The 23,316-nt window shown below is 42.3% G+C and overlaps 2 protein-coding genes across 5 annotated transcripts in view; both read left to right on the forward strand.

The window, feature by feature from the left end:
- The window catches only part of LOC115150142 (myotubularin-related protein 14), a 34,163-nt gene extending 14,519 nt beyond the window's left edge, over positions 1-19,644 (forward strand). For 2 of the 3 annotated variants that reach the window (XM_029693104.1, XM_029693105.1), the window contains exons 8-19: positions 294-364; positions 846-920; positions 1,779-1,845; positions 2,627-2,712; positions 5,993-6,069; positions 7,104-7,140; positions 7,513-7,583; positions 8,058-8,125; positions 10,768-10,903; positions 11,186-11,365; positions 14,028-14,204; positions 15,559-19,644. In XM_029693104.1, the coding sequence (XP_029548964.1) occupies positions 294-364; positions 846-920; positions 1,779-1,845; positions 2,627-2,712; positions 5,993-6,069; positions 7,104-7,140; positions 7,513-7,583; positions 8,058-8,125; positions 10,768-10,903; positions 11,186-11,365; positions 14,028-14,204; positions 15,559-15,739 (1,226 nt within the window). In that variant the 3' untranslated portion in view covers positions 15,740-19,644. The remainder of the gene's footprint in view (positions 1-293; positions 365-845; positions 921-1,778; positions 1,846-2,626; positions 2,713-5,992; positions 6,070-7,103; positions 7,141-7,512; positions 7,584-8,057; positions 8,126-10,767; positions 10,904-11,185; positions 11,366-14,027; positions 14,205-15,558) is intronic. The other variant, XM_029693106.1, reaches the window with a different exon arrangement.
- Positions 19,645-19,738: 94 nt separating this feature from the next.
- Positions 19,739-23,316, forward strand: part of LOC115150143 (copine-9) — a 138,597-nt gene continuing 135,019 nt past the window's right edge. For both annotated transcript variants that reach the window (XM_029693107.1, XM_029693108.1), the window contains exons 1-2: positions 19,739-20,374; positions 20,452-20,628. In XM_029693107.1, coding sequence (XP_029548967.1) covers positions 20,552-20,628 — 77 coding nt within the window. In that variant the 5' untranslated portion in view covers positions 19,739-20,374; positions 20,452-20,551. The remainder of the gene's footprint in view (positions 20,375-20,451; positions 20,629-23,316) is intronic.

The following is a 23,316-nucleotide window of genomic DNA, read 5'->3' on the forward strand; positions in this document are numbered from 1 at the left end:
GCAGGTTTCCACACAGTTTATGTACAGTAGTTACATAGACAACAGAAAGGCAGTTGGTAAGCCTTACAATGCATTTCAACATCCTTATTGTTATAGCTACACTCTTCCCCAGAGAGAGAGCTGTACTCTTCTCTATGCATAGCATTTTTTTACCACAACACCAGGGCTGTATTCGTTAGTGTACACGGTTTTCAACTGAAACCGGAAACAAGCGCTTCTTATTGGATCCTCCCTGTTTGTCTTTTTTCTTCTGTTTGCTGTCCAATGAAAACAACCCCTCTCTGTGTCTCCAGGGTGTGAGTTCTTTAAGGACTACAAAGATAGAGACTACACCGCTGAGGGACTAGTATTCAACTGGAATCAGGTATTGTGTTTGACGCACACACACAATCTCTGAGATTCATCATATCTATCCATCCAGATTAGCTATTCTCAGGGCTTGTATTGACAATGCGTCTTGAAGTGAGAATGCGTCTTGTTTTGCAGGGGGGTCAAATACTTATTTCCCTCATTAAAATGCAAATCAATTTATAACATTTTTGTCATGCTTTTTTCTGGATTTTCTTTGTTGTTATTCTGTCTCTCACTGTTCAAATAAACCTACCATTAAAATTATAGACTGATCATTTCTTTGTCAGTGGGCAAACGTACAAAATCAGCAGGGGATCAAATACTTTTTTACCTCACTGTAGGACTACTGATGTAGGATCCGGGCCCCCCTGTCCATTTATCTTATTCATTGTGATCTCAAAGACAAAACGGATCCTAGATCAGCACTCTATCACGCTTTTTGAATACGAGCTCAGATCTCAAAACACTGTTTTATTGTTAACCTTCATCAACAGGATTTTGTGGATGCTCCTTTGACAATCCCTGTGTGCTTTACCAAGAACTTGAATATAGACTGGAGTAAATATCAGGTATGTCTACTAATACCTGAATATCAGGTGCATCTACTATTTTCCCTATATGACCATAATTGTACTGTATTCAATACTTCAGCGAACTGTGATTGAGTCTTTCCTGATATTAGTGGTCTCACAGTGACCTCTGTAGGTTTGTTATGAAGCTGCATCTGTTTTCTGGCTAATCATTTCTCATGTTGTCTTGATATTCATTAAGTTCTTTTGTATATGTCCATTGTTCCATTGTTTTCAGATTTTGCTGATTAGTAGATTTTTTTTTTTTTTTTTAGGAAAGTGAAATATAATCTAAAAACGGTTTAAATTCGGTCTGTTAGACCTAATCTGGTAACTCAAGTCAACGTTTTGTAATTTTATCATACTTTTAAAAAATGTATTACTGTGGTTAATTACATTGAAAGCGTTGTCTGAAAACATCCCAAATACAGCATTTATACATCCTCTATACAGCTAAGAACAACAATGTGATGTTAAAACAAGTTGACACTGAGGTTACAGAAAGTGTGCTTTATCAGTATACCTCATTTGGCTAGCTGTTACTTTGGACAAAATCAAGACATTACAAGAATATTAATGATTTTTGTATAAAAAATATTAAATTACAGCTCAATTAGAGCAAATTCTGAAATAAGTATTTTTTTAATCATTTGACAGCCCTAGTTTAAATGCATATGTTTAGGTTATAAGCGATGTAGTCCCCACACCAGGGCCACCTTCACTAGGCAAATGTTGTGGAACGTTGCAGATAGACATGTCATGAATACCGCTGACGTGATTCCTTATACCACATGTCTGCCTGAACGTTAGTGCACCCCAGGTGAGAACATGTTGAAACTCTTTGTTCTTCTGTTTCAGTCTTGGGACCTGGTCCAGCAGACCCAGAACTACCTGAAGCTGTTGCTTCACATCATCAACAGCGACGGTCAGTGTGTGAGTGGGTCTGGTGTGTGAGTGGGTCTGGTGTGTGTGTGAGTGGGTCTGGTGTGTGTGAGTGAGTGGGTCTGGTGTGTGTGAGTGAGTGGGTCTGGTGTGTGAGTGAGTGGGTCTGGTGTATGTGTGGGTCTGGTGGGTTAGGGGGGTCTTATTTGTGTGTGTCTGGTGTGTGTGTTTGGGGGGTCTGGTGTGCGTGTGTGGGGGGGTCTGGTGTGTGTGGGGGTTGTGTGTGTGTGTGTGGGGGGGGTCTTGTGTGTGTGTGGGTTGTGGGGGTCTGGTGTGTGGGTGTGTGGCGGGGTCTGGTGCGTGTGGGGGGGGGGTCTGTTGTGGGGCTGGGTATGGTGTGTCTGGTGTGTGATGGGGTCTGGTGTATGTGGGGGGCGTGGGGGGGGGTCGTGTGTGTGTCTGGTGTGTGTGGGTGTGTCTTGCGTGCGTGTGTTGGTTACAGCTCCTTGGGTCTGGTGTGGGTGGGGTGTCTGGCTCCTTGGGGGTGTCTGGCTCCTTGGGGGTGTCTGGCTCCTTGGGGGTGTCTGGCTCCTTGGGGGCTGTAACCAATTTATTTCTTTCAGGGAGTAAATTGACCTAGAAAAGACTGGTCAAGTCCCATCTCATATCTCAAAGGGTCCAGTGAGGGTCTCTGAGATGTTGAACTACTTGTCTTGTTCATGGGCTTTATTCCTCATCACTTCCTAATCTTTATAAAACCTTGTGTCAATCCTTCATTTCTTAAGTGGTTCTGATTTGGTTGTGATTGGGTTTGCTTCCTGTAGACGAGAGCGGTCTCCTCGTGCACTGCATATCCGGTTGGGACCGGACACCTCTCTTTGTGTCCCTCCTGCGTCTCTCGCTGTGGGCAGTAAGTGTTCTCCTCTTATCTCTCTTTTATTCCTGTCCATCTGTTTCTCTTTCTATTTTTCTCTCCTAGGCTTGGGCGGCCTTCATACCGACCTTGTGCCAGGGTATTTGGTAATACCGGCATTGATCACAAGGGGCGCTAGTTTCAAAACCCACTGAGCCTGTGTAATCCGAAGGTTAGCAATGCTAACAAGTACATGTACAATCCCATAGGGAATGCTAATTAAATGCTAACGATCGCATTGTGAACATTTTATAGTCTCTGACTTAAACTATTTTCAGGACAGTCATCCCAGCTCATAAAAGTATACAAGTAACCAACAAAATGCTACTCACAGTTTTCTGTACCCTCAAAACAAATATTACACAGTAAGGCTCATGATCCAGGAGGAGATTCTCTGCTTTCTGGCATGCAAAGCTTGATTTTGAAAGAAGCTAACCACTTGGATTCCGCTATTTCAGCCACACCCGTTGCTGACAGGTGTATAAAATCGAACACACAGCCAATCAATCTCCATAGACAAACATTGACAGTAGAATGGCCTTACTGAAGACCTCAGTGACTTTCAACGTGGCACTGTCGTAGGATGCCACCTTTCCAACAAGTCACTTGTACGGCTCGGCCACAAGCTCACAGAATGGCACCGCCGACTGCTGAAGCGCGTAAAAATCATCTGTCCTCGGCTGCAACACTCAAGCCAAGTTCCAAACTGCCTCTGGAAGCAATGTCAGCACAAGAACTGTTCATTGAGAGCTTCATGAAAGGGTTTCCATGGCAGAGCAGCTGCACACAAGCCTAAGATTACCATATGCAATGCCAACAAATCTAGGTTTGGCAGATGCCAGGAGAACGCTGCCTGCCCCAATGCATAGTGCCAACTGTAAAGTTTGGTGGAGGAGGAATAATGGTCTGGGGTAGTTTTTTATGGTTCGGGCTTGGCCCCTAAGTTCCAGTGAAGGGAAATCACATTTTATTGGTCACATACACATGGTTAGCAGATGTTATTGCGAGTGTCGCAAAATGCTTGTGTAAATCTTAACACGACAGCGTCCAATGACATTGTAGATGATTCTGTGCTTCTAACTATGTGGCAACAGTTAGTGGAAGGCCCTTTCCTGTTTCAGCATGACAATGCCCCCGTGCACAAAGCGAGGTCCTTCAACAATGCTTTGTCTATCGGTGGGGAAGAACTTGACTGGCCTGCACAGAGCCCTGACCTCAACCCCATTGAACACCTTTGGTATGAATTGGAACACCGACTGCGAGCCTGGCCTAATGCTCTTGTGGCTGAATGGAAGTCCACTCAGCAATGTTCCAACATCTAGTGGAAAGCCTTCCCAGAAGAGTGGAGGCTGTTATAGCAGCAAAGCGGGGACCAACTCTATATTAATGCCCCTGATTTTGGAATAAAATGTTCACATACTTTTGCTACTAAATTAGCTAACCAAATGCACAACTGCAGAGCATTTAGCACATTGTGTGTGTGCTTGTAAACTAACACCAGGTCACTGGTTACTACCTGTACTCTTCATAATGAAAAATGTGGCAGGTGAAATGAAGAACGCAATCTGCTTTATCTCCTAATGTATTGCACAAGTTGACTGCAGATATTTACATAAAAAGTAGCAAAAAATATCCAAATGTATTAAAATAACTTACAATAAATAGTTTCAACGGTATTGAAAAACCATCCCCTGGCTATTTCCAAATAACCCGGTATACGGTAAATACGATTATACATCTCTCTCTCTCTACCTCTCTACCTCCGCCAACCAGGTATCCATTTTGTAATTAAATTCCAAAGGCACTTCTTCAAAATGAATGTTTTGTAATCCCACAATGAATTCATCAGCTTTGACCCCAATGCCCCTCCAATTTTCTATATTTACACGCAAATGGAATTCAGATTCAAGACTCACCGCTTAATCACCAGATTTAATATTCAGTGTCTGCATTTATTTCAAATGTAATATTATGTTTGGCCATTGTTACGGGAATTAAGTTATCAATGTTCTTAAACCGAACTTCAATTAAACTACTCAGTCTGCCCCCCAGAGTGTGTAAGATTCTGGTTAAATGAAGCAGACGGAGAACCAGCCCACAATGGTCAAAACGTTTATTTATGAGAGCTCTGAAAATCCTTACAATGTACAAAGACTTTTATATTCACACACACACACACACACACACACACACACACACACACACACACACTTACATCAGTAGAGAACTCCACCCAGCTTTAGGCGGCTGTATTTTCCCACAGTACCCAGACCACCTGTCTCCTTATCTTTTGCCAGCCTAACTGTTCCCAGGCCGTTGTTTCTCTCCCTAACTTAAGGAGGCCTCTTCTCCTGTTCCTTTCCCAAGGTCGTCTTATCAACTCTGCCCTGCTCATTTTGAAGTGGTTACAGTGTCTTGCTCACACACAGTATTGGAATATAGTTTTTAACCCATTATTATAGCCTTATTTCCAATACATTTCAACAGGTTATAGGGTTTCTGAGTGAAATCATTTAGTCAAACCTTTAATCATATAATTTCCATTACAGCCATATAAATAAATATGCATCATATTTCAAATACTATTTGAAATCTGTTAAATACTTTCAGCGTTTGCTTTAGCTTGCCCAAAGTGTCAGGTGGGCGGGGTTTGGCAGATTGGGAGCTGTTCCATTAAACCAGGGAACCTCAATCAAGCCCAGCTTAAAGGGCCAATCAGTGGTTGAAACAATAACAAAGCTTTTCTCTGTCACTGTCTCTGTAAAAAGCTGAAGGATAGGGCTAGAGAAATGTAATCACTCTCAAATTCAATGACAGGACTGATGTAAGGACTGACCATCCATGATATCATCATTGTTGTTTTAACCATGTTTTCAGGCTATGCATTGTTTTGTATACATTTTACTTTGTTTAGAAATATTGAAGTAAAACCAGCTTACATTTTGGCCTCTGATGGGGTACGACAGTTAAACTAAGCTCATGAGGCATTTATAAGTTATATTCTTCAATGGGTACATATCATATAATGGATGTCCCAAATATCAATGTAGCAATTGCTGATTGCCTCTTAAAGTATTTGAAATGATTTCAAAATAGTATTTGAACCCAGGGATTTGTACCTGACACTTTTCACTACATCTATCATGCATGGTATGTCTTACAAACGGAATTAAAAATAGACAGGATAGCGGCTAGCTCCTAATCCAACGACCATGCCAATGCCACCATGTGGTACCCGTTGAGGCTAATTTGCATTCTTGAATGTATTTTTTTCTAGGACGGTGCCGTCCACGCCAGTCTGGAGCCGGCTGAAATCCTCTATCTGACCATCGCCTACGACTGGTTCCTCTTTGGGTAAGGATTCACGTTGACCTCACAATGGACTGCTCGTCTCTCTCTCTTTCCCTGCCTCTCTCTACCTCCCTCGAGGCTTTCCTTCATAATTACCGCTGTGCATCTCTCCAATGTTTAACTCATCAAATGGAGTCAAAAAGAAAACGGCCGCCCTCCAGTTAGCCCAATAGAGTAATTATTCTTGTCCAAACTCCTGGGACTGCTTTCAAGGAGGAGGGATGGGACCGACCAAGAATAGTACACACTCACATCTTCCATTCTTCCTTCCTACGATCCATCATCATTGGGCATTTTTTTCAACTGTCGGGTTTATGATGTGGTGGTCTGTATTGATTTGTGTAATCTCTCCATCACTTAAAGGTAGACTCAGCGATATGATTTAGATGCAAGAAGTAAACTGCATAGTGGGTCATTTTCCACAACAACTAAGAGTGTTGAAGCGCAAGGCTAAACCTTTCTGCAGCGTGAAGCGAACCCGTGCTCATGCGCAAGACTTAGTGTGACTGTGTGAGAGCGAAGTCTTGCATCGTACCCATCGCAATATCTGCCGTGATGCTTGTGGCAACGTCATCTCGCTGAGTCTAACTTTAAACTCCCATTGAGAGTTGGTTCGTTTCACCTTTAAATGTGAAAGGTAACTTGACTTACTCGGGTTCAAAGCCGGAGATCAGAGATGATCGGAGGGATGATGGGTCAATTGGTTATTGGTATACTTTTGTAAACAATGAGTTCTAAACTGTATCCTCTTTTTTGCTTTGCAGTCTCCATTTTCACTTTGATCTTAAGATTTATACTGTTTGATCAAATAAGTATATCAATTGTAAAAGTATAACTGGCACACCTACATTGTTACCAGGAGCATGGAGAAAACTGTACACTGAATAGAAAGGAAAAGGAATTGAAAAAGTATGAAGGAGTTAAATAGGTTTGTTGGGGATGGTGGCTCATAATCATATGTAGTAAAGGGTTCTTAGCTAGATTCTTTTGATGGATTCGGCAATAATTGTCACCGAGCTGGTCTGTGTTTCCTACAGTCATATGCTACCTGATCGCCTCAGCAAAGGAGAGGAGGTCAGTGATACTCTAACACAATATCAATGCAATGGCGTGTGTGTGGAATATTAAAACATTGATTATACATTTTTCTATTTAGTTAATATGGTTCTTGCCCCCAAGTTCAAACAATGTTGCCAACCTCTTGAGTTAGTTTTTAGGAATTTACTGCACCAAAGTAGATTGAATGGCTTGTAAAGATAAGAGTACAGCTTTGTCTGATACATTTTATGAAACTGATATACCAGACGACTGTAACTATTCACTGAGTATGTTCCAATTTTCAACTAAAGTGAGGTGTTTGGGGATGTTTTTCAAAACTAGGGGGCAGTATTTTGTCACGTATTTAATGAATCTCCAACACTAAACTCCTTCTATTCCTCCTGGCAGATTTTCTTTTTTTGCTTCAATTTTTTGAAGCACATTGTCTCAGAGAAGTTCTCTGCCATGAAGAAACCGAGGTGAGTGAAATGTCAAGGAACAACAGAGACGTTTGAAATGTAAATGCACTTTTATAAAACATTGTCCGTCCCTGAAATGGAAACCCTAGTCATTATATAGTGCACTACCATTACCAAAGCACTATTGGCCCTGGTCAAAAGTGGTGCACTATATAGGGAATAGGGTGCCATTTCGGGGACGCATACATTGTCATTCAGTCTGTACACTCAGTGTACAATGCCCTGAAGCCACTCTTTTAAATGTTTCAACAGGAGAGTTGTAAGTGTACAGCCACTCAGGGCAATAATGCTATTATTTCATGGTCGGATTCCCACTGTGACAAAACAGATTTTTAGTTTTAGTTTTTTCCCCCCTCCTCTCTGTGTTCTTTGATCGCTCGCTCGCTCGCTCTCTCTTTCACTTTTTCTCTCCTCTCTCTGTCTCTCTCTGTCTCTCTGTGTGTGTATTGTTTCAGCATCCCTTTTTCTCTCCAGTTTCCACAGAAGGAAAAACTCTCATTTCAAAGACACTGATTTCACAGTGGACGACCTCTGCCAGTTGAGTAAGTTGTTTCCCTGGAGACATTTCGAGAGCTTTGGACTAAGGTTCTATCAGCGTTTTTGCCAAAATTGAGTTATTGACATAGCCTTGTTCTGTTCAATGTTCTCTAGCCATGTAGTACTCTAAATACCACAATTTATGTTGTTAGAAAAAAAATTGCTGACACCATTCAAACCAATGAGGGTTCGGAACTTAAAAGCCAGTTATCTCAATCATATTTTTGCAGATTGAACCTTGTAGTCCCAAGCGCTCTTGATTTGCAACAGTTTATTTTCTGGATCAAAAGGGGGCTTAGGTGTTGGGCCCATTGTTTTGCATTTTTAAAGCTTATTTCATGCAATTTTATGCATTTGCCATGGCTAATCCTGTGTTATTTTTCTCGAACATAATAACAAAATATATACTGCTAAATTAATTGTTTTGGGGAATTTTCAATTCTCCCTGAGTGTCTAACTTTTATTTTGGTGATTGTTAGTTCTCAAAGATTATACTATAAAAAATATACTATAAATATATAGGTCCATTATCTTTTCTATGTATTTTATATCTGGCTTTAATCATTACATTTGACACTGAAAACGTTTTTCCATACCATATTATAATTTAGTTTTACAGTTTGGACTTAGGCGACCTGAAAAAAACGGTTAGGCGACCCGCGCAAGGATTTCAATGGCAGAAAATCCCTGTTATATGAAAGGGATAATCAACAAGGACCTATGTATTCTATGGAAAATAATACATGATGTGAAAGGTGTGTGCCACGACTAACCTTCCACAGAGTTGCATTATTTTCCAGAGAACACATAGAGCCCCAAGTTGATTGTCCCGCTTATGCAATGACTCTAATTTAAACACATTTGTCACTAGAAATGCACTGAAGTAGCTAGCAAGTTTACTACATAGCTACAGTAGTTGCCTTGGTAACCAAACTGACTGACTTCCTAGCTTAGCTATCCAAACCATCAGTCCTCTTAGCATGCGATGAAAATCTAATTAAATAATGGCAATAATATTTTTAAATCATCTTTTGCTTTCAAAAGCAGCTCAAATATAGAACATGTAAAAATGATATTCATAGCCATTGAATATTGCTGTGCATTATAGGGAGATAATTCACGCTCTCCGCTAGTGCGTCGTAGCACACACCTTCCACGTCAGGCATTATGTTCCATAGAACTTCTAGCCCCTCGTTGATTATCCATTACATAATATTTTATGACATCACAGTACCTACATGTACTTGGTAGTCTGTGGCTCATTAAACATGTTTTCTTTTTTACTTTTTCTTTTATTTAACTAGGCAAATTCTTATTTACAATGACGGCCTACCAAAAGGCAAAAGGCCTCCTGCGGGGACAGGGGCTGGGATTTAAAAAAAATAAAAAATATAGGACAAAACACACCACAACAAGAGAGAACACTACATAAAAAGAGACCTAAAGACAACAACATAGCAAGGCAGCAACACATGACACCACAGCGTGGCAGCAACACAACATGGTTGCAGCATAAAACATGGCGCAAAGGGCAAGAAGGTAGAGACAACAATACATCATGCAAAGCAGCCACAACTGTCAGTAAGTGTGTCCATGATTCTTTGAATGAAGAGATTGAGATAAAACTGTCCAGTTTGAGTGTTTGTTGCAGCTCGTTCCAGTCACTAGCTGCAGCGAACTGAAAAGAGGAGCGACCCAGGGATGTGTGTGCTTTGGGGACCTTTAACAGAATGTGACTGGCAGAACGGGTGTTGTATGTGGAGGATGAGAGCTGCAGTAGATTTCTCAGATAGGGGGGAGTGAGGCCTAAAAATGTAGGGAATAAATAAGCTTCAACCAGTGGGTCTTGCGACGGGTATACAGAGATGACCAGTTTACAGAGCGGTATAGAGTGCAGTGATGTGTTCTATAAGGAGCACAAGACGTGTGGTAGGATAATTAGTATCGCTGCTAATGAGGATGGTGTGCCATAATAATGAGAACTTTAGATAGTTCATTATTATATGTTACATGAGGATAGAGGTTTGTACAGTGGTGCGATTGTGAAGAAACTTTAGAAAAGCCATGGTATGAATTCCCACTGTGCTACAGTTCTGATTTAACATGATGAGCTTTTATGTCTTGTCCCCTCGAGATGAGAGTTTTGAACGGAGCTGCATTTACAGCTACTGGCAACAATTCACCAGATGTCCAGTTTGTGAACGCAGCTTCCACCCACCTCATTTCATAATGATTATGTTTGTTGATATCGACTGTTGCGTTCACAGACCTGTTTGCCTCCATGTAAACTATTGAGGCTGGGTTTGACTACAGGCTGTCACCTACTATGACGTCTCTGACCATTAGATGTCATGTTGTGATTCCCCGAGCCAAATGGGATCCCCTAAAACGACAGAACTATTGTCCATATCTATGGCAAAAGGCATGTATTGTTTGACTAAGAATGTTTGTGGTTTCATGAGACACAAAATTCTTCAATATCAAACGTATACATGAACCAACATACAGACAACATACCTGCCAAAATGTCACAATTGGCAACTTCCAGTGTGTTTTTAATTAGTACCTCCCCTACAACTAGTCTCTCCTCTGTGATTGGTCTGATGGCCTATCCGCTAAACCCGTGTCTCCCGTGTGATTGGTGCAGAGTCCAGGGACCGGGGCAGCGTGACCAGTCTGAGCAGTGACTTCTCACTGATCACGGAGGACGTAGGCGGAGCCACCTACCTCACCAACGATGCCGTGGACCTGTTTTCTGGCCAGCCCCTGGCAGCCTCCAGCTGGTGAGTTCTCCTCCCCCTCTCCGTCTGTCTATTGGTGTGACCCGAAACGTTAGTATAAAAATAATTATCTTAATAAAATCATGTAGTTAGCAGACGCTTTGTGTCTGCCTTCCAACATGACGTGTCATGTTGACAAGTCTTCCTTCCATCGGATTCATCCAAGTCCAGTATGGTTCTAACTTCTATGGAGAGAATGTGTTCTCAGCCAACTTGCCTAAAAGTAATACCAAATGAAGGGTAAGATAACGTCAAACCTAACGCTCCTTTTTTATGGCCTCCCAGGAGGAAGGGACAGAACTCGTCCCCACAGACAGTGCTGTGGAACCGGCCCAACCCCCTGCAGGAGCGGCTGGCCCACCCCCTCAGTCAAGAAGCCAAGTCCTCCAGCTCTTCCTCCTCCAACCAATCAGAGCCGGGTTTCACGCGCGCCGGCAGCAGTCCTATGTCTGTGCCCGGGAGAAGGTAAGCCTTCACTTAGAAGTCAGTCGTTTTTTTTTAGTTTTTTTTTAAAGATTTATTTTCAGTCAATTCAGAAGGTGATGGTATGAAATGAGTGTGGAAACAGAAATAGAGGTGCAGCATGGGGCCGGGATTCTGTGTATACTGTTGGAGTCGGAAGTTTACATACACCTTAGCCAAATACATTTAAACTCAGTTTTTCACAATTCCTGACATTTAATCCTAGTAAAAATTCCCTGTCTTATGTCAGTTAGGATCACCACTTTATTTTATGAATGTGAAATGTCAGAATAATAGAAGTGATTTATTTCCGCTTTTATTTCTTTCATCACATTCCCAGTGGGTCAGACGTTTACATACTATTTGAGTGTATTTGGTAGCATTGCCTTTAAATTGTTTAACTTGGGTCAAACGTTTCGGGTAGCTTTCCACAAGCTTCCCACAATAAGTTGGGTGAGTTTTGGCCCATTCCTCCTGACAGAGCTGGTGTAACTGAGTCAGGTTTGTAGGCCTCCTTGCTTGCACACACTTTTTCAGTTCTGCCCACAAATTTTCTGTAGGAGTGAGGTCAGGGCTTTGTGATGGCCACTCCAATACCTTGACTTTGTTGTCCTTAAGCCATTTTGCCAAAACTTTGGAAGTATGGTTGGAGTCATTGTCCATTTGGAAAACCCATTTGCGACCAAGCTTTAACTTCCTGACTGATGCCTTGAGATGTTGCTTAAATATGTCCACATAATTTTCTTACCTCATGATGCCATCTATTTTGTGAATTGCACCAGTCCCTCCTGAAGCAAAGCACCCCCACGACATGATGCTGCCACACCCGTGCTTCACGGTTGGGATGGTGTTCTTCGGCTTGCAAGCCTCCCCCTTTTTCCTCCAAACATAACGATGGTCATTATGGCCAAACAGTTCTATTTTTGTTTCATCAGACCAGAGGACATTTCTCCAAAAAGTACTATCCTTGTCCCCATGTGCAGTTGCAAATCGTAGTCTGGCTTTTTTTATGGAGGTTTTGGAGCAGTGGCTTCTTCCTTGTTGAGCGGCCTTTCAGGTTATGTCAATATAGGACTCGTTTTACTGTGGATATAGATACTTTTGTACCTGCTTCCTCCAGCCTCTTCACAAGGTCCTTTGCTGTTCTGGGATTGATTTGCACTTTTCGCACCAAAGTACGTTCATCTCTAGGAGACAGAACGCATCTCCTTCCTGAGCGGTATGACTGCTGCATGGTGCCATGGTGTTTATATTTGCGTGCTATTGTTTGTACAGATGAACATGGTACCTTCGGGCGTTTGGAAATTGCTCCCAAGGATGAACCAAGCTTCTAAAGCCATGACATAATTTTCTGGAATTTTCCAAGCTGTTTAAAGGCACAGTCAACTTAGTGTATGTAAACTTCTGACCCACTGGAATTGTGATACAGTGAATTATAAGTGAAATAATCTGTAAACAATTGTTGGAAAAATTACTTGTGTCATGCACAAAGTAGATGTCCTACCCGACTTGCCAAAACTATAGTTTGTTAACAAGAAATTTGTGGAGTGGTTGAAAAACTATTTTTAATGACTCCAACCTAAGTGTATGTAAACTTCCGACTTCAACTGTATGTGCTTCAGACAGCGTTAATTGCTAGACCAAGCACAGTCCATCAGTTTATGGGTTCCAACCACAATGATGAGAGGGATGCCATGTTTTAGCTACCTGTCTGGCTGGCTGTCTGCCTGTCTTTGTAAATGGATTGACTGCAACTGCATGAAAGGTGAATGAATAGCTGCATGTTACATTTTAAAATCTAACCCAAGTGTATGACGATCTGCAGAGGGAAAAAGGGGGTTGTCCCAGGCCAGACGCTCAGGGTCGAGGCACACATGTCCATGAGACATTGTGGTGAGGCAGTGTTTTCTAATGGAGAGACAGAGCAGACCTGTATTCTAGCTCTTCAGTAGTGCATGTGTGGCAGTTGATCTCTCAGTGCTGCTTAATAATACCCTGCTTTGTAAAGAGGAGATCTGGATACTTACGTGTGTCTCTGTGTGTCTCACCGGTGTATTAGTGCAGCTCCTCTTACTCAAGCTCCTTGGTCATTTTCAATTTGCATGAAAATGGAAGGTGTATGTTTTGGTATTTGACTCAATCTCCAATTATTCCACTAAAATTAGTGTATTCAGTATGTGTAATGTCCATGCGACGTTTTTCTATGCATGTTGACTTGCCTTGTTAATCCTTGAGGGGATAAATAACATTCTATTGGGTTGAATTTAATTGAGTGTTGTCCTTTAAAGCAAAGCTAGAGTTGCATTTGACCATTAACCTTTGCCACGGAGGTCACAACCCTGAGCCATGACACCCCACCACTGACCTCTACAGCTCATTGCCCTTTAACTGAGACCCTCGCAACTTGCCCATGACCCCTGGACACTCTCTCCTCTCTCCCCATTTCATTTCCTTATTTTTCCCTCCCTCTCTCTTTCACGTTGCCTTTTACTTCCACTCTCTTTGTTTCTCCTCCTTCTTCTTCTCCCTCTCCCCATCCCCCCTCTCACCACTCCCTCTCTCCCCATCCTCCTGTCTCTACTCTCTCCTCATGCCCCCCCCCTCTCTCTCTCCCCTCCCTCCTTCCCCCTTCTCTCCCCACCTCTCCTCTTTCTACTGTGGCCAGGCTGGCGGCAGAGTACGCCCGCTCAGGCTCCTCCCTCTCCGCGGACTACGGCAGCTGGCAGATTGTGTCGGGCTGCGGCTCCATCCACGACCGCGGACAGTTCCTGCCAATCCCCACCGCCACCAACGACTTTCCCCTCCCCTTTATCTTCCAGGACGAGGGGCCCAGTGGACGCATGTGAGTCTACGGGCTGCGTCCCCAAATGGCACCGATCCCCTATATTGCCAGGGTTAGGGTTCAGGTCTAAAGTAGTGCACTATATAGGGAATAGGGTCTAAAGTAGTGCACTATATAGGGAATAGGGTCTAAAGTAGTGCACTTTATAGGGAATAGGGTGCCCTTTGGGACGCACCCTCAGATCACGTTCCGATTCTCACCCCTTCTCCCGACAGTGTGTGCAGTCGCTCACTTCCCCCGGTATGTTTAAAAGCATTGGATTGGTGCATAGCTGAAGGGAGTTTCCACCGTATTCCTCACACCAGTCCATTGTTTTTAAATCCACGAGGGGGAGTGTACACTTCAGCAGAATGCTAGAGAATTGGAATGCAGCCATGCACACCTCTAACTCTCCGGAATAGCACTCTTCTCTCTCTCTCTCTACCTCTTCTCGTCCCTCCCTTTCTTCCTTATTTATTCACCTCCTCCTGTACCTGTTCCGTTCCTATGTGAGAGAGGAGGCAGAGGTACAGGGCTCAGTGAGGGGTGTTTGTGTGTTGTGTTTGTGTCTGTGGCACACACCTGCAGGGTTGGATAGAGTGTGTTGGTGTGTGTTTAAGTGACAAAGCACAAAAAGAGTGTGTTGGGCAGAGTGTGTGTGTGTGTGTGTGTGTGTGTGTGTGTGTGTGTGTGTGTGTGTGTGTGTGTGTACACATGCACAACAGTGTTCAGCAGACTGTTTAGACAGTCCATAAACACTGTACACACTGATAGTCTGAGCAGTGTGCACGTTTGTGCTCGTGTACTTTTCAGACAAGGGAACTGAACGTTTTTTCCTCATCATTCTTCGTCCCGGAGGAATAAGTACAACTGGAAGGGAAGAGGGAGGGAGTTTATTTTCCGTCTGTCTCTTCGTTTTCCAGACTTCTTCTCTTTCCAAAGGGGGGACACATTTCCATTTCAACTTGATCTGGCTGATAAATTGAGTGTCCCGAACAACGCTCGCAGGCGGCATAGACAAATAACATCTATCCGTCTTGATTTGAAGGGAGAACGAGGGGAGAGAGAGAGGGACGAGGAGAGACAGCCAGCCAGACAGCATGCGCTCTCTGATTGTGAATTTCCATGTACACTGTGTCCCTCTTTCAGAACTAAAAGATGGGTTCTCGCTTCTCTTCTTATTCCTGTCTTCTTGTGCCCTTCTCTCGCCCATTTCCTGCTATTTTTCTCTCTCCTCATCTCCTCTTCCTTAAATTCACTCTTCTCTCTACCCCCCCTTCTCTCCCCCTCTCTCCCCCTTCTCTCTCACGCCTGTCCCTTCTCTCTCTGCCCCTCTCTTCTCTCCCTCTCTACCCTCCCTGTCTCGCTCTCCCAGTTGCCCGTCCCCCTCAGAGCGTCAGGCTCGTCTGGAGACGGTGAGGGAGGTGTTCCTGGCTGCCTACAGCTCCACCGTGGGCCTCAAGTCCAGCGCGCCCAGCCCCTCCGGCGCCATCTCAGGCCTCCTGGAGCAGTTTGCCCGTGGCGTGGGCCTCCGGGGCACCAACAGCATCGTCTGATCTAGGGTCAGGTCTCCCCACCCCAAATGTGAACTCTGGGCCCATAATCATTGTATTCATAAAGTGTCTCAGAGTAGGAATGCTGAAGTAGGATCAGTTTTTCCTGTTAGATCATATGGACAGGAAGGCCTGATTCTAGATCAGCACTCCTACGGTGAGGCTCTTTGTGAATATGGGCCCTGACCACCCCCCCCCCCCTCCCTCCCACTAAATCCCGTCCTATTGAATTGCGGTCCACAATCCGCATTCATCTCCATCGGGGGAAGATACATCTCGTATGGACTCTAATAAAAATAAAAAGTGCCAAACTTCTCTACTCTATTCAGGGGTTGAAGCGTCCTTTTATATTTGTTGGATTAAACATGTTTTTAGTTCATTTTTTTTTTTATATATATACACATATCGAACGTTACATACCCAGGGTTTATTTTGTTCTTTAATTTCTCTTTTAAAAATATATATTTTTTTATTCATGCATTTCCAACTTTCTCTCTGGAGTTATTCCTTTTTTGTTTGCCACACATTTTTTTGTCGATTCAGGGAGTGTCTCGGGGATGGCAATGTCAGCCACACTATCAATAAGAGACAGATGACAATTGTACTTTAACATATGGAGCATTTTTCTTAGGGATTCGGTGCTATGAGTGTGGTCAGAGTAACATTGACTTGTTACATGCAGAGGATTCAAAGCATATTATGTGGAGTTATATCTTTTATGATTTTAAAGTAATTATTTGGGATTTAACGTGCCGATCCGTCCTAAATCGAGGACGCCACACTTCTCTTTAGTGGCCGAACACTCAAAAAATCTGCTATTCAGTGCCGAATCAGAAGGAAGCGTTAAATATATAATTGTAGTGAGTACTGTGGTTGTCATACAAACAGCACTAGCTAAGTGTGTCAGGGCAATAGAAACATGCTGTTTCTTTTTAGAACCAAATTTGGCATAGAAAAGTCATATCAAGCTGGATGTAGCTTAATTCTGTAGAATTGAATATGTTGAATCCTATCAGCCTATTTTTGAATTGGTTACTCGTTTTTAATCATTTGACTTTTTAGGTCTGTTAAGTCACTTTCATGTGCAGACATTTAAACAAAGAAATGTTGCGTTGTCGCCATACAAAACATTTTCACACGGTCTTCAGTATGTGCACATACACACCATCATTAGACTGGTCCCAGACCTGTTTGTGCTGTCATGCTGACTCCTACGGTTGTGGCAGGTTACACCATCATTACCTGGGCTTCAGACCACATACCAGAAGCCAGACCTATTAGTTGGCTGCGTTGAAAGTTCTTTAAAAGTCCTTCACAAGGTTTAGATTTGAGGCCACTTCTGACAGCTATTCGTATGCTCAGTCACTTCATCTCTCAACTTTATTTCTCTCTGTTGTGCGACATGATGGCTCCGAGCCACCCTGCTATCAGCCTTTATCGTTTTATGTACTTTGTGGCTGCGTTCCAGACCGACTACATTGCAGTCGGCTCGCAAAACCTGGATAGGTGTTAAACATATCAACTTACTGCATCAGATCTAGCGATCTGAAACCTGACTGTGCAGTCAAAGACATGGCACAGAACCACTGGTCAATGCGAGCAGCATGACTGCAATGTAGTCAGCCTGGAACATGACCTCTCTGTGACTTAAGCCCCAGGAGGTAGTGTGGGAGACATCTCGTTAAAAGTTTTGAATCTAGATCCGTCTCGTTACACAAGTATCTCTTCTGGACCTAGTTTGTCCTCAAAGTAGTGTAGTATAAAGAGGCCCTAACATTGTTAATAATAAAGTCAGCTGGCTTGCTTAACATTGACAATATTGTCAGACTAGCTACATTAACCATATTGACAAGGTTGTAATAGTCAAAAAATGGATTTGTTGCCATCTTTTGGTTGAAAAGGTAAAAGCTTAGTCCGTGGTGAAACGTCTCAACTCAGTTTCCCGCTTGTAATTGCGACTTGGAGGGTCTTTCAATTGAAATGTCCAACTCGGAACTAGAAGATTCTGATAACTTATAGCACTTGAACGCTTCATTAATGGCCTAGTAAAAGCTCTCTTATTGCTGCATGAGCCAGTGGACTGGATCAGTTCGCTGCCACTGAACAGTGATCTCTCCCTGTCTATCCTCTCCATGTTCTCAGTTCCTCTTTGAGATCCGAAACAAGCCTTTCAGATCAGGAAGGTGAGACTTTGGCCCGTTACAGGCCGACTACGTTGCTGTTGCTTGCCAGTTCACATCACGACTGGATATGTGTTTAACATATCTAATCACGTCATATGATTAAGAAAATCTGATGCCCGACTGCTAAATCGATGACGTGGCACGCAACTATGAGTTGCAGCATTACTGCAATGTATTCGGCCTGGAAAGCGACCACAAGGCCGGTAGCGATTATGTGGTCCAATGGCAGTGTTGTGGCGTCATTGCGTTAAGATAGAATAGTTTAATGCCTCGTTCACGTCATGTCGTAGACTCTGAAATGTACAACTTGCTGATTCGTTGTAGAAAGATGATTCTTGGGTTTTCCACTTGAAGTATCAGAATTAACCAGTATGAAGCTCTACGCAAATTATTTACATTCATTTTTACTCGAAGGTCCCGAGTTTTCGACAAGACGTGAGTGCGGCATTAGGCAGCACTTACTGGGATTTGTTTAGCTTGATTGCGATGCCAAATGGTTTTGACGGCTGCTGTACTGTACCTCAGGACCTTTTGTTGTGCCTTTTCACCTGGAGCACTGGAAGAGATTCTTATACGGCTTGAGTTGTTTAAAAAAATACTCTTTTAGAATCCACAACGAAACAAATACCCGCTAGCTACTATGATTTAAAGCGCATAAGTAGTTTCGGTCAGTGGAACCGCAAACTGCAATCTAGTGGCTTTTCCCCTCTATCAATAACTTGAATGCAAAATGATTCATATTTGTTCAGTCTTTGTTCAATCACATTTGTCAATGGCAATTTATCATAATGAAGAGTATTCTGTAAAGTCTGTTAGGATGAGATCTTTCTGTCAATCGGTATGACAGAGCTGTTAAGGGGTAGTGTTAAGATTTAAGGATATTGGTGCAGATGTTACCTTTTCTAGAGTACTCTCACTTGTCAACCAGTGTGCGGACTGATGCAATATTGTACATCTGGGTATACTTCAATTGTCCATTCTCTGTCTCATTCAATCTTCCAACAGTAGTTTTTATTTTTTATTGAACCTTTATTTAACTAGGAAAGTCAGTTAAGAACAAATTCGTCGGCCTAGACTGTCCAAACCCAGACTTCATTGGAAGCTTACCTGATTGCTTTCACTTGTCCAATCCTTTAAAATCAAAGGAAGCCATTGGTCCTTCCTCCCACCTGAATTTGAGACATTTTTATTTTTTATGAATTTAATTATTTTACTACCATCACATCCTGTAGTAATCAACTCTGATATGATTTATCATACCAGAGAGATATTGAATATGTCCATGGTAGGATACATTGGTAGCACTTGGTTCTATTCCTATAGGTCCCTGTTGGTGGTTATAGGCAGCCCGCCAGCCCTAGAGACCCTAGATCGTTTACAGTTGATACATACCACTCACTTCACACTGGGCACTTATTAGAATTACACAAGCACCTCAAGAGATTGTTCAACTCATCCATGTTTTTGCATGTCATTTCCCCAACTAATTAAAACTAGTTGAATATAGTACTTTTAGTATGTTTTTTTTTTGTACCCTTCTTGATTTTACTGAAATGCTTCATTGCACACTCATTTTAGTTATATTTTCTTTGTCAATAGATTGACATGTTTTTCTTTTATCATGTTTGTTAGTTTTTAAATTGCTCTTTAATTGTCGCCGGTGAGGCTACATTGAGAAAGGTGAATTGATCTGCAGGTGGTAATTATGAATAAAGAAGAAACAAAGGTTTGTTTGTATATACAATCATTTCTACCCTGAATCATTGGTCCTATATTTTAGACTTTAAAAGATGTGCAGAGAAACAGGCCACTGGCTATAGATTGGCTCTGCTGCCTGTTCTGATTTTCACATTCTCTGCAAACTCAGTGTTTTAATCACAGAGATCATATTCATTATGATTAGTCTATAAGGAATGATATAATTCATTATATCTAATTATATGGTTCTGATCATTTGGTGACAGCAGCCTATGTGGCAAGCCAACACTTTTTAAATGTTGATTAAACATTTTCTATGGTGGTCCACCCCCCCTCCATTTCTGTCCTAACTGTTCCGAACTGGGAAGCTCCACTGGTGACCTAGAGTGAAGTAAAATACATTTACTTATCAGTTCCTATCCACACACAGCCCTATTTACTATCTTCTTTAAAAAGAAAACAAATGCACAGTTGAGCTTCATAGAGCACACACTTTAATGCCGCATTAACTTGAAACCCAACATTCTGCTGCCAACAACTTCTGAAAGTCTCTGCCTCCACCTGCCGATGGATAAACAGAAATATCGAGCGCTTTCCAGTGACGCGCACTCCGTTCTGTGGCGCTCCTCCACCACCACACCATGCATGGAATGTCTCGAGCGCTTTCCAGTGACGCGCACTCCGTTCTGTGGCGTTCCTCCACCACCACACCATGCATGGAATGTCTCGAGCGCTGCCCAACCTGCCTCACCTACAGGTATGCACCTCGCGCTCAACTCTGAAGACGTTTGTCAACAAACGCAGCTATTTTGTGCCTTTGTCTCTTTTTTCCAGGTGAAGGGAAGATCTTTTCAAACAAAAATATCGGCCAAGAGTAGTAGCTGAACATCGCTGAGAAGTTAACATTGAAGAGGAACTGATCTAAAGCCTGACCATGGCCACAATTGGGGATTTCGACCCGCTCAACTCCACAGTACCTGCGACGAAAATCGAACTTACAGTCTCGTGCAGGTAAGACCAGTATAATCACAACGTATCCAATAGTCATTATTGAATAAAACCTATTATATATACGCTGTTGATAATGTTGTAGGATGATAGACTATCGACGGGAATGAGTGCAGTGCTGCAGCCTATGTCTTATTTGGCATGGAGATGTTTGTGATTCTATCTTTTGCAGGTAATTAGTACTTCAACTATTCTCAAACATCTGTTGGCTAATAGTCGTAATTTCAAAACATTTTAACTCTATAAGTGTCTTTGTATCTCTGTGCAAAACTCGGACGCTTGCAAGGAATTTGCATTAACAGTGGGTGTAGAGCTACGTGGGGGTAGAACAGCATAACGGGATTTATTCTGAGTGGCTTCGAGAGAGCTCCAACGGGCGAACTCACATATCACATGGATAGGTTATGGATATTAATACGCCACCGTCCATGTTCCTGTCACATTCAAATCCGTTAGACGGGGTGTGTGAGAGGAAGGAGTGGGTGCTCACATTTTATTCAGGTCAGGAGTGCCGTGCGCACTTCTTCATCACTTATTTTCACAGTGAAACTTTGCATGTCCAAGAAGACCACCGGAATCGAGATTGAGTCCTAACCAATGCCTTGATTCATAGTGTTTGACCTGGTAAACACAAGTAGGCCCTATACAGCCTAGTTGTCTTAAAGCTTGTTGGAGCACTGAGCTTGGTGCACCTTAGTCCTTATTTAGTTGTTACTTAGGCCTACTTATAAAAAATAAACAAGACAAATGGGATTGTATTTAAAATGAATGTTTAGCCTATGATTGTGATTTAACCAACGTCTAACTGGAAAAATAGAACAGTAAATAATAAACTATTATTTATATATATATATTTTGCATTGCTTTCATTATTTACAGCTAGATTTTTCCAGTTAGATGTTAAATCACAGGCTAAACGTTCATTTTAAATACAATCACATTAATTCATGACGTCTCTTCAAACACTGAAAGGGAAATACAGTTGAAGTCGGAAGTTTACATACACTTAGGTTGGAGTCATTAAAACTCGTTTTTCAACCACTCCACAAATTTCTTGTTAACAAACTATAGTTTTGGCAAGTCGGGTAGGACATCTACTTAGTGCATGACACAAGTAATTTTTACAACAATTGTTTACAGACAGATTATTTCATTTATAATTCACTGTATCACAATTCCAATGGGTCAGAAGTTTACATACACTAAGTTGACTGTGCCTTTAAACAGCTTGGAAAATTCCAGAAAATTATGTTATGTCTTTAGAATCTTCTGATAAGCTAATTGACATAATTTGAGTCAATTGGAGGTGTACCTCTGGATGTATTTCAAGGCCTACCTTCAAACGCAGTGCCTCTTTGCTTGACATCATGGGAAAATCAAAAGAAATCAGCCAAGACCTCAGAAAAAAATGTAGACCTCCACAAGTCTGGTTCATCCTTGGGAGCAATTTCCAAACGCCTGAAGGTACCACGTTCATCTGTACAAACAATAGCACGCAAGTATAAAAACCATGGGATCACGCAGCCGTCATACTGCTCAGGAAGAAGTGTTCTGTCTCCTAGAGATGAACGTACTTTGGTGAGAAAAGTGCAAATCAATCCCAGAACAACAGCAAAGGACATTGTGAAGATGCTGGAGGAAACGGGTACAAAGTATCTATATCCACAGTAAAACGAGTCCTATATTGACATAACCTGAAAGGCCGCTCAGCAAGGAAGAAGCCAATGCTCCAAAACCGCCATAAAAAAGCCAGACTACGGACTGCAACTGTACATGGGGACAAAGATCATACCTTTTGGAGAAATGTCCTCTGGTCTGATGAAACAAAAAAACAACTGTTTGGCCATAATGACCATTGTTATGTTTGGAGGAAAAAGGGGGAGGCTTGCAAGCCGAAGAATGCCATCCCAACCGTGAAGCACGGGGGTGGCAGTATCATGTTGTGGGGGTGCTTTGCTGCAGGAGGGACTGGTGCGCTTCACAAAATAGATGGCATCATGAGGAAAGAACATTATGTGGATATATTGAAGCAACATCTCAAGACATCAGTCAGGAAGTTAAAGCTTGGTCGCAAATGGGTCTTCCAATTGGACAATGACCCCAAGCATACTTCCAAAGTTGTGGCAAAATGGCTTAAGGACAACAAAGTCAAGGTATTGGAGTGGCCATCACAAAGCCCTGATCTCAATCCTATAGAAAAATTGTTGGCAGAACTGAAAAGGCGTGTGCGAGCATGGAGGCCTACAAACCTGATTCAGTTACACCAGCTCTGTCAGAAGGAATGGGCCAAATTCACCCAACTTATTGTGGGAAGCTTGTGGAAAGCTGCCCAAAACGTTTGACCCAAGTTAAACAATTTAAAGGCAATGATAGCAAATACTAATTGAGTGTATGTAAATGTCTGACCCACTGGGAATGTGATGAAATAAATAAAAGTTGAAATCAATCATTCTCTCTACTATTATTCTAACATTTCACATTCTTAAAATAAGGTGGTGATCCTAACTGACCTAAGACGGGGCATTTTTACTAGGATGTGGGAAATGTCAGGAATTGTGAAAAACTAAGTTTAAATGTATTTGGCTAAGGTGTATGTAAACTTCCGACTTCAATTGTACCTAGTCAGTTGTACAGCTGAAAGATTTCAATTGAATGCAGTCTCCAACATTTAACCCAACCTCTCTGATTCAG

This window comes from Salmo trutta, chromosome 16 (genome assembly GCF_901001165.1).
Source record: "Salmo trutta chromosome 16, fSalTru1.1, whole genome shotgun sequence".
Classification (NCBI taxonomy): Eukaryota; Metazoa; Chordata; class Actinopteri; order Salmoniformes; family Salmonidae; genus Salmo; species Salmo trutta.